General features: G+C 46.3%; 1 protein-coding gene across 2 annotated transcripts; it reads right to left on the bottom strand.

Moving 5' to 3' along the window:
* Positions 1-391: 391 nt before the first annotated feature.
* Positions 392-15,237, bottom strand: LOC119180044 (uncharacterized). 2 transcript variants are annotated; one of them, XM_037431176.2, is made up of 4 exons: positions 14,683-15,237; positions 14,364-14,453; positions 6,040-6,761; positions 392-2,230 (listed from the first exon to the last, which is right to left on the bottom strand). In XM_037431176.2, the coding sequence occupies exons 1-3, from the start codon at positions 15,054-15,056 to the stop codon at positions 6,041-6,043; spliced, it is 1,185 nt and encodes a 394-aa protein (XP_037287073.1). In that variant the 5' UTR covers positions 15,057-15,237; the 3' UTR covers positions 392-2,230; position 6,040. The 2 variants fall into 2 exon arrangements, with proteins under 2 accessions (XP_037287073.1, XP_075725186.1); XM_075869071.1 differs by having other exon boundaries at positions 392-681.
* Between the last annotated feature and the right edge of the window lie 371 nt (positions 15,238-15,608).

Below are 15,608 nucleotides of genomic sequence, written 5' to 3'. Positions count from 1 at the left end.
CACCTATACACAACACTTGGGAAGTCGCAATGACTATACAAGTGTGCACTGCTCACGAAATTCATCGATTTTCAAGGACGGCAAAAAATTCCAGGATTTTAAGGGGCCTAGAAAATGCATTTTTTCAATTCATATTCAAGGACTTGTACGCACCTTGCGACTACACAAAGTATACATTCCAAGCATATAATACCTAAGGACTTCCATAATCTTCAGATGAACTACTTGCACAGATCTTGAATATATTTGCAACCAGCTCTACGACAATACCGTTTATACTCTATATATATTTGCCATGCAAGTTGAACAAGGGAAGTTCAAGATGGCTACCAGTGTGCAGCTAAGATTAAAGAAATGCTGTATCGTGTACATGCACACTAATCACACACAATTTGGTTCAGCAAGGCTTTATTGAACACCAAGAACCACTGGCACAAACTGCTACCACTGCAGATGCCTCGTGTGGTGCCACATGAGAAGCACATTGCTGAAACAGCCTTCTGAAGCACTGCCCTTGTAGTGTCCTGAAGAGAAATCGCACACTTCACTGAGAAGAGAATGGAACAAACCAAAACCGGGCCTGCATCCCAAGACACTCGCACGAACTGCACAGCAGGCAACCCCGCAGCTGCAACTCCCGACGCAGCAGGCACTCCCACACAGCATCACAGCAAGCCCCGCCTGTTGGCAAGACTCTGTCAATTTCCCAGTCAAGAGGGGTACCCCATAGAGTTTCGCAATAGTGCACCAGAGGGAAATCTGCTGTATGTATGCAAGTTGCAATGCAGGGCACTTCATCCAGCATGGAAATGATCGGTTGTACAGGTATGCCTAAGCTCCGTTCTTTGGCAACGTGGTGCCAGCTGCCACTCAGTCGCAAGACAAAGTTCAGAAGTCTCACTTCACCACGCTGGGCCTTCCGAGTTCACCAATTCAAGTCTACAATGAAGGCGAATGTCTGACGACAATGTTGCCCTCTCTCGGCGCAAGAAATGCATGCGTATTTCCTCACGATTCCCTTCGGGGAGGTGGCCTTTCTGAGTTCACCAATTCAGGTCTACTTATGAGGTTCACAACAAATAGTTTTTCTGTCCGAAACAAAAGCCTAATGCACAATCGAAAAGCCACAGGTGTGTGTGAAGATGCAAATGCGGATTAGGCAAGTCCAATTACTACCCGTCATTCCCACGACGGCTGGGTGATCGCATTGCCACAGTTCCCTCCACTGAGTATTGTAAGAAACTCTATGGAGTACAGGCTAGGCCCCTCTGCAACCACTGTACTTACGCCGGCTGGACAGCAACCGCGGGCCGCTCCGTCCGCACCGACGGTCTGCAAATGCCGCCTTCTGCCGGCCGCAAACTGGAACGCCTCCCATCCACCGCAGAAAAAAAAAAAAAAAGCGGCACCATAACCTCGCCCCTCCCTGTTGGCTACGGCTTGAATGGTTCAAAGCCAGAAAACGTGTGTGTAACCTCACTTATCGCTAGCAAATCTTAATCAGGAAAACTGGGATTTAACGATTAAGAAGGCTAAACGGAACACTGCTTTTAAAGTTCGCCGTCCCCTTCAATAAACTGTCATTTTTTGTAGTTCGTACTTGTAATTATTTTAAGATGCTGCCATTTTCATCCAAAATTTTATACAAGTGCTTTTTAACTACAAATTTAAGACCTAACACAATATTAGCTCATCTTACTCAAAATTACCAGCCAATCAGATCTGTATCAAAGGAATACAGCTCTGCAACTCGTCAAGTGCAACTATACTTCCAAGAGCAACCATAGCACTCTGAAAGTGAGACTAAGGATATTTAACGAAACGCAGCAGCCAAATTTTGCACGCAAGTTGCACGATATTGGAGAGTTTGATAGGTTGAAAGCAGCGCTACCTCACAACTTGTTCAGTGCTCCCCTATGCCTACATAGTCTTGTAGCCAAGCAAGCCGATTTTTGAACAAGTGGCCGGAGGAGGAGCATAAATGGGGAAACAAGGAATTGGGGGCAGGGTGTGGTGCCTGCAGGTGAGGAAAGAAGGTGAAAAAGAGCGACAAAAAAATAAAAATAAAAAAATAAAAGGAGGAAAAAACCCGGAATGATAGCAAACACGACGTGCAGCCCGACAGCACATCTCCGCCCGAACCCGGCACAGGCTGCAACCAGTCACGGCAGCAGCAGCAACGCAGCATACGATCAAGCACCGCCTTACCAACACCCTCACAGCTCAGCGCCTGCAGGCATGACAGGGGGCACAACCACAGCACAAGTCAGCAGAGAAGTGCTCTTTCGAAATCCCAGCAAAGGATCCCAACATCACAACTACCCAACAATCCCAACCCCCGTATCCGACAAGAGCGCAACAGCCCGTGGCAGCCATTCTTACCCAAACTTTCAATTACAAATACTTTTCAATCGAATATTTCATTCATTGTTGCATTCACAGGAACAGTCTGGCATAATTAGTTTCTCAGGCCAAAGTGTTTTGCTGCTTGTGCTTAAGTTTCTGCACCTTTGCTGTCTGCTGTCTTCAAGAATGTTGATGTCAGAAGCTTTCTATAATCACGTTTCCAGATAACCACGCCACCCTGCTATATTCAGCAAACGAGGCTGTAACTGCAGAGTGCTGTCAATGCAGACACACAGTGTCCTCCTCTTTATTGAGCTGTGTGCCCATGCTAGCTTTTCACGTCACATGTGTTAGCTCCTCACAAGTCAACTCTACGGAAATGTTCATTGTGGGGCGGCTGTACTTCATTCTACCCTGCACATTTAATGTCATATCCTGCTTGCTTGTGAATATAGTTAGCAAGAATGAGATGTAGAAAAATGTAGTTTTCCCACTAAAGATGCCAGTTTACAATCTGTGTTGGGCGAGCTTGATCGCATTTGCCAACCAAGATAGCTGCCAAGCAGCATGCGTCGGACAAGAATGTCACCTCTGTCTGGACGCACTTGAGAGCTAGTGCAACCAGCTACCATGTAATTTATCCCGCTTTTGGCCTCTCGAACTATTTATACCAGACCCTCAACAATGAAATCCTCCCCATATTAAGATTTCCATAGCGTGAAAACACCACCAACATAACCGGCATATTTAATGCTTGGAGCCCTGCAAACCCTTGGGTCAAGTTTTGGACAGTGAAGATATGCTGTGTGCAACACAAGAGTTGTTGCATTTGCATGTTAACCCATTGACTTCCGTGGCCGACGATCCGCCGGCCCCTACGGCCGAGGCCAAAAGTTCTTTGACCGGCGAAACGCCGGCCACTTAGAAAATTATTGTTTTTCATGATCTTTCATGGATGGCAGCACATTGGTTGGTGTTTGCCTTGTGTTTGATATGTTCTCCGCTAGATGGACATAATGGACATAGTTGTCCATTGTTGGAGTTATTTTTGTGCGCGTTTGGAGCTGTTTTGTGTGCGAAGTGAGCGAGGCGATTGCGACCGGTCTTGTTCAAAACATGGCATCGCGGCGAAAGCGTGGTTTGACAGAAGACGAAATTCTGCAACTTGTGTTTGACAGCGACGCCGAAAGTGACATTTGTGATGATGAAGATGTTTCATTAGACGACGGGGAGGATCAAAGTGATGAAAGTAGTAGTGATGTGGAGGAGGAGAAGAACGTGTGTGCAGCAGAAGATCCGCTGGATCCTTTGCCGCCTTCTCCAAAGGCGCGAAAGATGGAAGAATGGCAATGGGAAGAAGATGACAGTGTGGAAAATATTGTCAAGCACTCCTTCAGCGGCCAGCCTGGCATCAAGAGATCCATCGAGCTTCAAGTAGGTGGAAGTCCCACTGCTCTTGGAATGTTCAATGCGGTTCTTGGAGTGGCGATTTGGAGCATCATCGCGTTGCACACAAACGCCTTCGCACGCGAAAGGCAGCTTTTGCATCCTGACTCCTCATGGCATGAAACAACCGCCGACGAAATGAAAGCCTACTTCGCCTCGTGTGTGCTGATGAGCCAAGTAAAGAAGAGTAGCATTCAGTCCTACTGGTCGACGAGGTCTGTTATCAGCACACCATTTTTTGCCACTGTGATGTCAAGACATCGTTTTTGGGTGCTGTCGCGGTACCTGCATTTCTGCAACAGCCTTCCCCAAAGTGAAGACCGGCTCTGGAATATACGGCCTGTCCTCGATATCATACTCAAGTCCATTGGCGCAGCGTATAATCCCGAAGCAAGTGTTGCGGTGGACGAAAGTCTGATGAAGTTCCGCGGTCGCCTGTCCTACGTACAATTCAACCCCTCAAAACGAGCAAGATTTGGAGTGAAATTCTACAAACTCTGTGAGTCATCTAGTGGCTACTGCCTCAATTTTTCAATTTATACTCGAAAAAGTGAGAAGACGCCAGCAACAGATGGGCTATTGTGCAGTGAGTCCGTTGTTCTTGACCTCGTTGGAAAACGCCTTCCTGACGGCCACACAATATTTATGGACAACTGGTACTCTTCGCCTACACTTTTTCGTCACCTCAAAGATGTGGGTTCGAATGCAGTTGGTACAGTTCGTCTACACCGCAAGAATATGCCAAAAGGCTTCAAGCAGCTCAAGTTAAAAAAAGGTGAATGCAAAGTTCTCTTTGCGAGAGGGATCATGGCTCTAACATGGCAAGATAAAAAGCAGGTCACTATGCTGTCAACCGTGCACAGTGGAGCAAATGTGAATGATTCCGGCAAGAAGGGTCGCGGGAACGGCCTGCCAGTTTTGAAACCGCAAGTTGTATTAGACTACAACCGAGGAATGGGAGGAGTTGATCGCGAGGACCAACAACTTGCTTCTTTTCCCATTATGAGAAGATACGCAAAAGGCTACAAGAAAATTTTCTTTTACATCATGGACATTGCTGTCTATAACAGCTATGTTTTATTTGGAAAAACTACCGGCAAGCGGCTCCACTACACCGATTGGAAGGTCAATCTCGCCGAGGCCATTTTCGAAGAGGTCACTCTGCCCCTTTACCGCGGCCAAAGAAACCCACCTGTCGCGGCTACACCAATGCGCCTGCAAGCTTCCGAGTGGGCTCATTTTCCTTGTCGGATCCTTCCGAACAAAGTAAAAAAAAATCCATCCAGGCTTTGCTTAGTTTGCAAGTCACATGGCAAAAAGTCCCGAGAGCCGGTGGGAGTGCGAAAAATGCGAAGTTGCGCTTCACATGCCTGTGTGTTTTAAAGAATTTCACACACGCAAATCATACTGACCGAGTTGCTGCAGTAAAGCATTGCAAACAGAATAAAGCAAGAATTGTGGTTCTATGACGTTTCTTGCGGACTTTATTGCGATTTTTATACACCGCCCCATGCCGCCCGCTGGCGCGAAACATTTGCCGCGGAGTGGTAGGCAGCACCGGGCGCGCAGTGCGCGGAAGCCAATGGGTTAAAGCACTACCACCAACGCAGCACTTTCAAGAAATAGAGGCAATGCAGCTGTGACAAAGCCTCAACATCCGACATTCAAAGATATTGTGACGTGCAAAATACAAGGTCAATACTGAGCCCATTATTCAGGAAAGCTCAGTATTCCCTACTACAGTGAAAAGGGATAAAAGTACAATTACGATGCAGATGCTTGCTTGCACTGCTCAGAAAAATAGATATACATTCATGACGATTTGTAATGGTCACAATGTCAACGAGAGATACACACAGGTAGTAGGTACTAATGTGAAAGCAATGGTAATAAAGAAATGAATTCATTTACAGTCAAAAATGACAAGGCAGAAATTAAACAAAATTCGTCAAGAATTTCCCCTACCTTCACTTTTTATCTATTCTCAACAGGAGCAGACACATTGACAGGCAATGCATTAGCTATGAAAATATAAAGGCCACTTCACAATACGTGCGAAAAAGGGAAGCTTGGGGATTAACAGAAAACTAAAACTTGACAGCAGACATTCTTGTGAAGACGAAGCATGAAGCGGCTGGATTGAGCAGGCGTAACTCTTAACAGAACACACACATCAAATGACAAACAACGTTCCAATAATACAACCCAGCCTGGGGTGAATACCCTACAGCAAGGACTCTCACGTGCCTCAGTTGGAGTCCTGCGACTTGGACCGCGACCGGTCCCTGCTTCTGGACTTTTCCCTGCCTGCCTCGTCAGACTCTCCCTGCGCTGGGCTGCCGCTCCGCCTCGGACTGCGCGACCGTGAACGGGACCGCGAGTCTTCTCGGCCCTCCTCTCGTGGGCTGCGGGATGCACTGCGCATGCGGGAGTCTCCGTTCACCGCTGGACTGTGGCTTCTATCCCGTGGCTCGCTCTCTTTGCGACTTCGGCTGCGGCTTCTGTGAGACTTGCTTCTGCTCCTCTCCTTGGACCTAGAACGGCTCCGGTGCTTGCTGGGGCTCCGCTCCTTGGACTCGCTGCGCTTCTTGCTTCGGCTGCGTTCTTTGGACTTGGAGCGACTACGGTGCTTGCTTCGGCTTCGCTCCTCAGACTTTGAGCGGCTACGGTGCCTGCTCTGGCTGCGGTCCTTGGACTTGGAGCGGCTGCGATGCTTTGAGGGACTGCGCTCCCTCGACTTCGAGCGGCTGCGATGCTTCGAGGGACTGCGCTCCCTCGACTTCGAGCGGCTGTGGCCTCTGGATTTTGATCTGCTCCTTTTGGTCTCGCGGCGTCGAGAGCGGCTCCGCTCCCTCGACTTGCTGCGGCTCTTGCGCCTGCTACGACTGCGGCTCTTTCGCCGGCTTCTGCTGCGGCTTTTCCTGGCTTTGCTTCGAGAACGCCGGCGATCCCTTGATCTGCTTCGGGACCTGGATATGATATAAGACCAAGAGAACATTTTGGTGTCCATGCACACCTTTATTTATAGACAAAAATATGAGCGTGGCTAAGAAATGCTACGTCTGTCCAACTGCGGCGATTTTTTTTAACCATTACAGGATAATGATGCTTTTATGTTCCTGAGACACTCTTGTCACGTGCTCGATAGTTGGAATGCTCAACAAATCTGAAAATCATTATTCATTACTGAAAAACCGCAATACCGAAACCAAAACCCAACATAGTACACTTATACGTGCGACGACATAATTTGCCTGAATCATCTTGATTGCGTCAGATGGCACTACCTGTCCCTGCCGTCCGTGGTGATCGGCTAAAGTGCTTACGCTGTTATGGCGTATATATGGCGAATCGTGTGTGGCTCACAACGCGACCCCACTTGCCACCTATTGCACGCCCACCAACAAGGAAAAAAAAATCTCACGCTCAACCAATGAAGCGCCTGCCGAAGCCGCACAATCCATAGCAGACTAACAGACGCTAACTTGGCACATCAATTCTGTCACCTCCACCAGGTGAAACGCATGTCACATGCACAATGTTGCCATTATATCTGGCAAAAGAGGTGAGGGTTTCGAGACAAGCTATAAAATTCATTTGAATAGAATATGCAAAACTCTCAAGCCTTCAATTTGGCATGAATGGCGCAAACGTGCAAATGAATGTACTCAGTGAATTTCATTAAGATCCATCGAACCCGAAATATCACCGGAGTTGGCTTTTTTGAGCATGATGAAAAAACACTGCAGACCGGTAGTAGAGGCTTCCGAAAACATAGCACAGCAAGCAGCCTGGAGTTTTGGCACTCTCTCTTCTCTCTACAAATGACCCTACTGGCTCATAATCACTACGTCCCAGGCCTAGTATCAGCCAGTGGCTGATTTGAGCATGGCACGCTCGGTGGTTACTGGGACCGCCACGGGAGGCCGCGACCGGCCCAGGTGTGTGCGCACGATCCCACTGAAAAGCCACGTATTCAATGAAAAGAGCTCGAAGTACGCAAGCGCTTGTGACCCATTTTGTTCCCTGGTGCCATCCCTTCCAGCTCAGCTTCCAGCGCTCTTGTCAATACGAGAGAATGCTACTGCAGCGTGGGCAAATATTTGCTGCGGTGAATTCACAACGAGGCGATAAGTTCCTTTAGTGAACCCACCACATGGATAAACCGAAATACGTTTTAGGGCCAGATGATGTTATTTATATGGTTGACTACCCATGTGCATGGAGCATGCCCCTCGTCGATTCACTACCCCATTTTCCACTTATAAAGCTTCTACTAAGGTTCTACTTTATAAAGCAGCTGCTTTCAGAGCTTGCAGTCACAGCGCGTGCCTGGTATAATCAAGCCCGATGGTCAACGACTCCACCATCCGAGAACACCGCGGAGTACGGGCTGAACTATTCTCTTATAAAGGAGACATTCCGTTGCCACACTTCCTCCTAGAGGCATCTTTCCTGCTCTCCAAATGGTGACTGAAACTTTGTAAACAGTTTTTTTTTTTTTGTTTTTACTCAATGGCTACCAACTCGTCAATAGACACTTTTCTGAAGTTAGCTTTCCTGCTATGCAGTTTAAAGAAGTAATGGTGGCTTGCCATTTAGTGCGGCTTGCTTACACAATGACGTGCAAAACGTTGAGTCTGCTCCTTCATGGTGGTTTTGGGACGTTAAACCCCACATATCAATCAATGAGTCTGCTCTTTCGATATAAACACTCATAATAAACAAGCTCCAACACGTTTAACTAGGACCGCGTCTGCTTGAAGCACTACAGGTGCCATTACCTGTTCAATATGCAGTGCAGAGAAGTGCACTTGCAAATTATGAAAAGGGACCATAACGACAACAAAACTCTTTGTCCCAGCACGAGAGACAAATGTTAATGATATGCTTGAATGTTACGCCCGGAGGCAGTTTCGATTTTCCAAGAGCTCCTCAGTAGCCCCGTGATGTGATCAGTCTACTTGTTAAAGGGACACTGAAGAGATAACAGCGTGAGATTACCACATCAAGCACCGTGATGTAGTAAATTTTAAAAGAGTTTATGGGTCCTACATAACTTCTACTGGATAGAAACTAAGGAAATTGTAATCTGCGCACGCCATAGACCTAGCATACCAAGTTTCAAAAACGTTTCCTCGAGCCAATGTCGTGAAAAAAAAAAAAAATACATTTTGAAATTTCATTCGTTATGCATGGAGATTTCGGCGTGAAGTTTGAAAAGTAAACTGCAACCTTGATTTCGATCGCTAAAATATAACGCATGACACCGAAACTTATGGCATTAGTATTCTCAGAGTGCAATTTATCAATTTAAATCAAGTCATTGTTTCTCCTTAGTGTCCACTTAACAAGTACTACCAGGTGACTGCGAGAGCCAGTAACGTCACTGACCAGCTTCTTCAATGTTATCAGCACTGCTGTTTCGTCTGCTGTGTGTAGCTTTGAGAGTGCTTATTTCCTCAATCCTAAAAACTATGTTGCTTGTTTAACGCGGCGATAGACAGAGGAGCTGGGAGGAGTGTAGAAATCGGTCAGAAAAGCTAGATTTTCTTCACAAATCTCGCCGGTGGCTGCGATATTGTTCTTGCCACCATCCAACTGAAACCAAGTTACTGTGAGGCCTGGAGCAGCCACAGCATTAGATCTTCTGAGACATTGTCGTTCCAATCACTTGTGAAGTAGCACATTGGTACTGTCACAATTTGTAGCATATGAACCCAAAGCTCGATATAACGAAACAACAGTCTTAACGGAGTAAATAACAAAGTCGTGCAATAGATAGTGTGTAAAAAAACCTTTATAACAAACTTATTTTCGTGTAAGATGCAACATTGTTATAGCGAAGTTTGAGTGTAAGTGACGTGCTGTACGTTTTACTGAGTTTTACTTGATCGGGCAATGCTGCGTTCTCAAGGCATATCAATACCACGTATGTGCATCGAAGCAGTTATGTGCCTGCTACGTAATACGATTCCGGCAGTAGAGAGCTACAGTTTTATCTGCCCACTTCCTATTGTCTGCGGATACATGGTTACCGGAGCTGTGGACGCTGCAGCAGCAGCCACAGAGAGTCTGTAGTGATACCTTGTGGCATTTTGTCCAACTACAATAATTTCTTCTTCCTTTATGCTCTTGTCGAAAAAACAAGACAATGAACAGCTGAACCCCCCACTAAGGATCCCGGATATAAGGACCATTTTTCAGTGCACTTACGATTTCTCTCTGCTGCGTATTGACTCTTTTGTTACCGTGCGAAAATGGTTATTTTTAATGCGTCTCAGAAAGATCGGTTTTGTCAGTTTGAAAAGAACTAAAGCACACATTGTGGCATACCGAATTTTGCACAATGAAAGGCTCTTTCCAAAAAAGATATATGTTTTACAGTAACAAATATATTTTGGAATGAATCAAAAATGTAAAATGTGCAAATTTTGGTTGCCATATGGTAAACGGTATGATAAAAAACTACAAATGCAAAAATATTCATAACAATGAAAATTCAAAATATACATTTTGAAGATAAATGACCCAGGCACAGTCATCATCATCATCATCAGCCTGACTACGTCCACTGCAGGACAAAGGCCTCTACCATGTTCCGCCAGTTAACCCGGTCCTGTGCTTGCTGCTGCCAATTTATACCCGCAAACTTCTTAATCTCGTCTGCCCACCTAACCTTCTGTCTCCCCCTAACCCGCTTCCCTTCTCTGGGAATCCCGTTAGTTACCCTTAATGACCAGCGGTTATCCTGTCTACGCGCTACATGCCCGGCCCATGTCCATTTCCTCTTCTTTATTTCAACTATGATATCCTTAACCCCCGTTTGTCCCCTAATCCACTCTGCTCTCTTCTTGTCTCTTAAGGTTGCACCTACCATTTTTCTTTCCATTGCTCGCTGCGTCGTCCTCAATTTAAGCTGAACCCTCTTTGTCCAGGTTTCTGCTCCGTAGCTAAGTACCGGCAAGATACAGCTGTTATATACCTTCCTCTTGAGGGATAGTGGCAATCTACCTGTCATAATTTGAGAGTGCTTGCCGAATGTGCTCCACCCCATTCTTATTCTTCTAGTTACTTCAATCTCGTGGTTAGGCTCTGCGGTTATTACCTGCCCTAAGTAGACAGTCTTTTACAACTTCAAGTGCACTATTACCTATCTCGAAGCGCTGCTCCTTTCCGAGGTTGTCATACATTACTTTCGTTTTCTGCAGATTAATTTTAAGACCCACCTTTCTGCTCTCCTTGTCTAACTCCGTAATCATGAGTTGCAATTCGTCCCCCGAGTTACTCAGCAATGCAATGTCATCGGCGAAGCGCAGGTTACTAAGGTATTCTCCATTAACTCTTATCCCGAACTGTTCCCATTCTAGGCTTCTGAAAACCTCCTGTAAGCACGCGGTAAATAGCATTGGGGAGATTCTGTCCCCCTGCCTTACACCCTTCTTGATTGGTATTCTGTTGCTTTCTTCATGAAGCACTATGGTAGCAGTTGATCCCCTGTAGATTTCTTCCAGAATGTTGATATATACTTCATCTACGCCCTGATTCCGCAGTGTCTGCATGACGGCTGATATTTCTACTGAATCAAACGCCTTCTCGTAATCTATGAAGGCTATATATAGGCACAGTATAAAATATTAAATGTTGTACAAAATGGTCCCATCCTAATAGACAAAGAAAATCAGAACTGAGGTGCTGCTTCGTAGCTCGTGCCATGTGGTGAAGCATTGCTTGATTTTTCGTGATGAGACACAAGTGAACTCGTACACTTTTCTCAGTGAATGTTTGCTTTTCTTATTATTTGCGATAAGAGCGTCCAGGTCTTTTTAAAAAGATGAATGCCCGTGACGTGAAAAATCCCTCTGCAAATCAAATATCTAATGAACTTTGCTATTTCGTGTAGCATCACCCCTTTCCAAAAGCCAGTTCACTCCGCATAGGTTGGCATATGCATTCAAGCACATTTCTTAGCAGTTTGCTTATCGTCTTAAAAATGAACAATATCGTGCGCAGTTCGAAAACGTTTCGCGCTGCTCCGTAGTCAGATCCAGGACGTGCTCCGGTGGCCTTATGTTGTTGTTAGAACCTCTGCAGCGGACGCCAGCACACCGCTCCCCAGTGAGGTGTGGACCTCATAGGTAACCGGAGTAGCTATAACATTGCACACAAAGGTCAGCAGCTACACACTTGCAGCAGAGGAGACAATTTGAGGTCGTAAACAAAACAAACCCATGGACGGCTGCGGATGTCTCAGGCTGACGCAAAACATCATTGCCATAAAATCTGAAGCTGAAGTGCTATCATCCTTGAACTCTGAGCTTATCCTCACTCAATTCAGGTGCTGTTGCAAAACAGTTCCGAGTGGCACGTGTGTTTTTCAGCACTACTGCACATCCATGTGCACATGCTGATGACACCATAGGAGTGACGAGTGACACTGGATGCGACCTTGTGTCTGATATAACAATACACGCAAAACCAAGGCTGCTGGAAAACTGGCTGAGAAGGCCCCCTTGACACTTTCAACAAGCGGCGGACCTTCAGGAATATTTTTAAAGACTGTAGTCCTTCTTGGGGACTTTCGACGCAAAAAGTTTGGTCTGTCTGTACATTCTTAACGGCATCGGGTGCTTGAATTGGCCGACCCCATCCACAGCGCCCACCAATGTTGCTCAAAATTGAGCGTTCATGCTTGTGCAATCAATTGAAAAGCAATTAGTTCGCATGTCTGGGGCACCATATCAACACGTATATATTCTGCATGTGCGTCTTTTACTAGAAAAGACATACATAAGTAATTCTAAGGACCGTAGCGCTTATCACGCTGCGCTGACCATGCAACACTTGCACGAAACGGGTGTGTTTCCAACGCTTTGCTAAGACAAGACGGTGGTGGCACCTACCGTCGCCTTGCGTTCTACACATTATCACCTCTGAGATGGGTGCGCACACCAGCCTCAGAGCCACGCACTTTGTTTTGTAAGAAAACTGCCAGATGGCACTCATGTCTCACGTGTGACGTGACTTGATGCGCTAGTTCGCCTCTGCTGCACGCTCGAGGCACTCTTAATGCAGCGCCTCCAGAATATCACTCACCGATTTTCTTGCGCAGGACATCAAACAAATGTCTTGTTCACTCTCTCCACACGCAAGACTATCGTCTTTCAACGACATTTGCAGAAACATGCAGATACAGGGCCAATTTTTTTTTTTTGTAGAATAAATTTTCCCTGACTCTTCAAAAATACTTTCTAATGAATAACTGGCAGGAATATATTCATAAGCAGCGGCGGATACTCAACTATTTCACCAAGGCTCTGGGGGGTTAAGGTATGACCGGGAGTCTTTGCAGAACCTAACGGGGCTACCTTTTGAGATGAGTATCCAGAAACAATCCTGAGCACCAGGTTGGCGTACTCCTCTACCCATGGGGAAAAACCAGTGGGTTCCTGGTTTGCACTGAGGATCGAACCTAGCACCTCCCGCATTGGAAGCGGACTCTCTAACCATGTAGCCCCTGCTGCGGTCCGAATTGAGGTCACCCTCTTTTTTATATTTAATTTGCCAAGGTGACATAATCACGTGGCCATCAATGTCAGTATGATAACGACATCACTGAAACGTTATTGGGCCAGTGTGCATGAATAACAAGGGAACCAGCAAGAAATCTACTGATAACGCAAATATAACATTACAAATTTTTGCATCCCACCATGTTCGTTCACCTAAGTGGCTGTTTTAGTGCAAACCATCTACCATTGGATGTATTCACTGAGCGACTAACACTTGGCAGCGCCAACGAGTGCGCCCCTATAGCCGTGGTCATTCAGCGTTCTGGAACGTTTGGTCTCGCTGCACCACACCAGGACACTTTGTCTAAAAAAAATAGCTTTCGGTTGTAGCCTAACGATGACATCCATGTAGGAGACAACAAATTTGGCAACTGCCGCGCTAGCGCCCCTAGCAGGCAACATCACATGAATACCTTCTATTGAGATGTGATCATGAAAAATGTGTTTTTCATACTGACTGTAACACCTCTCGGTTCTAGAACTTTCGGCACAGAACCATTCGACATACTTGATTAGCTTTTCAGTGCATTATACATACAGCAACACTGAAGGCTGGGCAAACTGCACAAACACTTCAAAACTGTATACGAAAAGTCTACAACAAAATCTTTTTTTTCTTCTTTTGATTTTTAAATGGAGCACATTTTACATTGGCCAGATACCACGCACACCGTTTACAAGACCTGCTCAGCTTGGAAATTGAACCAACCTTTATTTTATCTCCGACTTTTCTTACAGTTACGTAACCCTCAACCTGCGTTATCAGCATAGAAAATTGTACGCTGTGCAAAAGCAAAATATAAGATTGACTAATGAAGATGGGTGGTTTATTAAACAATAAGAGGGCACGAAACAGATCAGGAAGATCAGACCGTAAACACTGGCTTACGAAGGCGGGAACTTTGAAAATTTGTGCGCAGCTTTATTTAAAAAAAAATAAAACGGTTTCCTTTTGTTTCAATAATTTTTCCATCACGTAACGAAGCAAGTCTCTCTCACCTCCTAGATCGGGATCTTGACCGGCGTCGCCGCGACCTAGAACGGCTCCGCGATCGTCGACGTGACCTAGACCTTGATCGCCTGCGGCTCCTGAAAAGCAAGATTTGGAGCATGTGTTTAAACTATTGAATTTAGGCGTTTACCATTAACCCCTGCCTTTCCTTTCTGCAAACACGGTGCACTCAACAACAAAAAAACATCACTTGCGATAGTGACGCCATAAAGCGACGCTTAGCGCAACGCGTGAACTCTGGATTCGCGAAATGATCCTGACTGCAGCATAATACAACGCGATAAGAAAAAAGTAACGATCACTCACCTCGACCTGCGGCGACTGCGGCTGCGCGAGCGTGACCGGCGACTTGACGGGCCGCGGCGAGAAGACGCCGACTGGCGGTACGGGTCGGTAGGCCTACCGTAGCGCGCCATTTGCACGCGCAGTTCGCGGCCGTCCATCATGTAGCCGTCCAGCGCGTCCATCGCGTCCTCGCAGTCGCGCTTGTCGTAGAAGCGGACGAAGGCGAAACCGCGGCTCTCCCTGGTGTACGGGTGACGCGGGATGTAGACGTCCCCGACATCGCCGTACCTCTCGAAGACGCGTTTCAAATCCTCCGGCGTGGTGCGGTACGTCAGGTTGTCGACCTTCAGGGAGGTCATCCCGTCGATGGTCGGCGGGGCACGGCCGTAGCTCATGGTGATCCGAGTCGCGACTTACAGGAGCGAAGGACTCCTTCAAGCCAGCGGCGAGAAAAGGGACCGCGGAACACAAAATTGCCAACACAGCCTGCGACTACGTCACTGCACCACAGAACACCTAACTGCACGCGTACTTCTAAATAAAATGGCACCGCGAGTGGCGCCAACGACTGAACTGGCCAGCGCTGTTTAACATGCCATTTTTCAGCTTCGCAGCTTAGAAAAATAGAAGCAAAAATGTTTTTATCCCATTTTACTTTTTGATTTTGTTGCAATTACCATTTTTTTTTACGAAAGCGAAGTTCTAGAAACTTCTTTCCTAAAGTTACAGCGCTCTATCAGTTTCGGTATCGAAGAGATGTGATGGGAACATAAATTCACACCGCATAACCACTGTTGTTGTCATAGAGTTAATAAAACAGAGCCTGTTATATTAACTCTATGGTTGTTAAAACAATAAATAAACTTTATGGCCGCGGTCATAACGCCGTACTAAAAATCTCTAATAACACGCGTGCGATGGACTAGCATGGCCTCCGAGAGTTAAAT

This window comes from Rhipicephalus microplus, chromosome 7 (genome assembly GCF_043290135.1).
Source record: "Rhipicephalus microplus isolate Deutch F79 chromosome 7, USDA_Rmic, whole genome shotgun sequence".
Taxonomy (NCBI): Eukaryota; Metazoa; Arthropoda; class Arachnida; order Ixodida; family Ixodidae; genus Rhipicephalus; species Rhipicephalus microplus.
The sequence above is the reverse complement of the archived record's forward strand: the minus strand, read 5'-3'. Positions and strand labels throughout refer to the sequence as shown.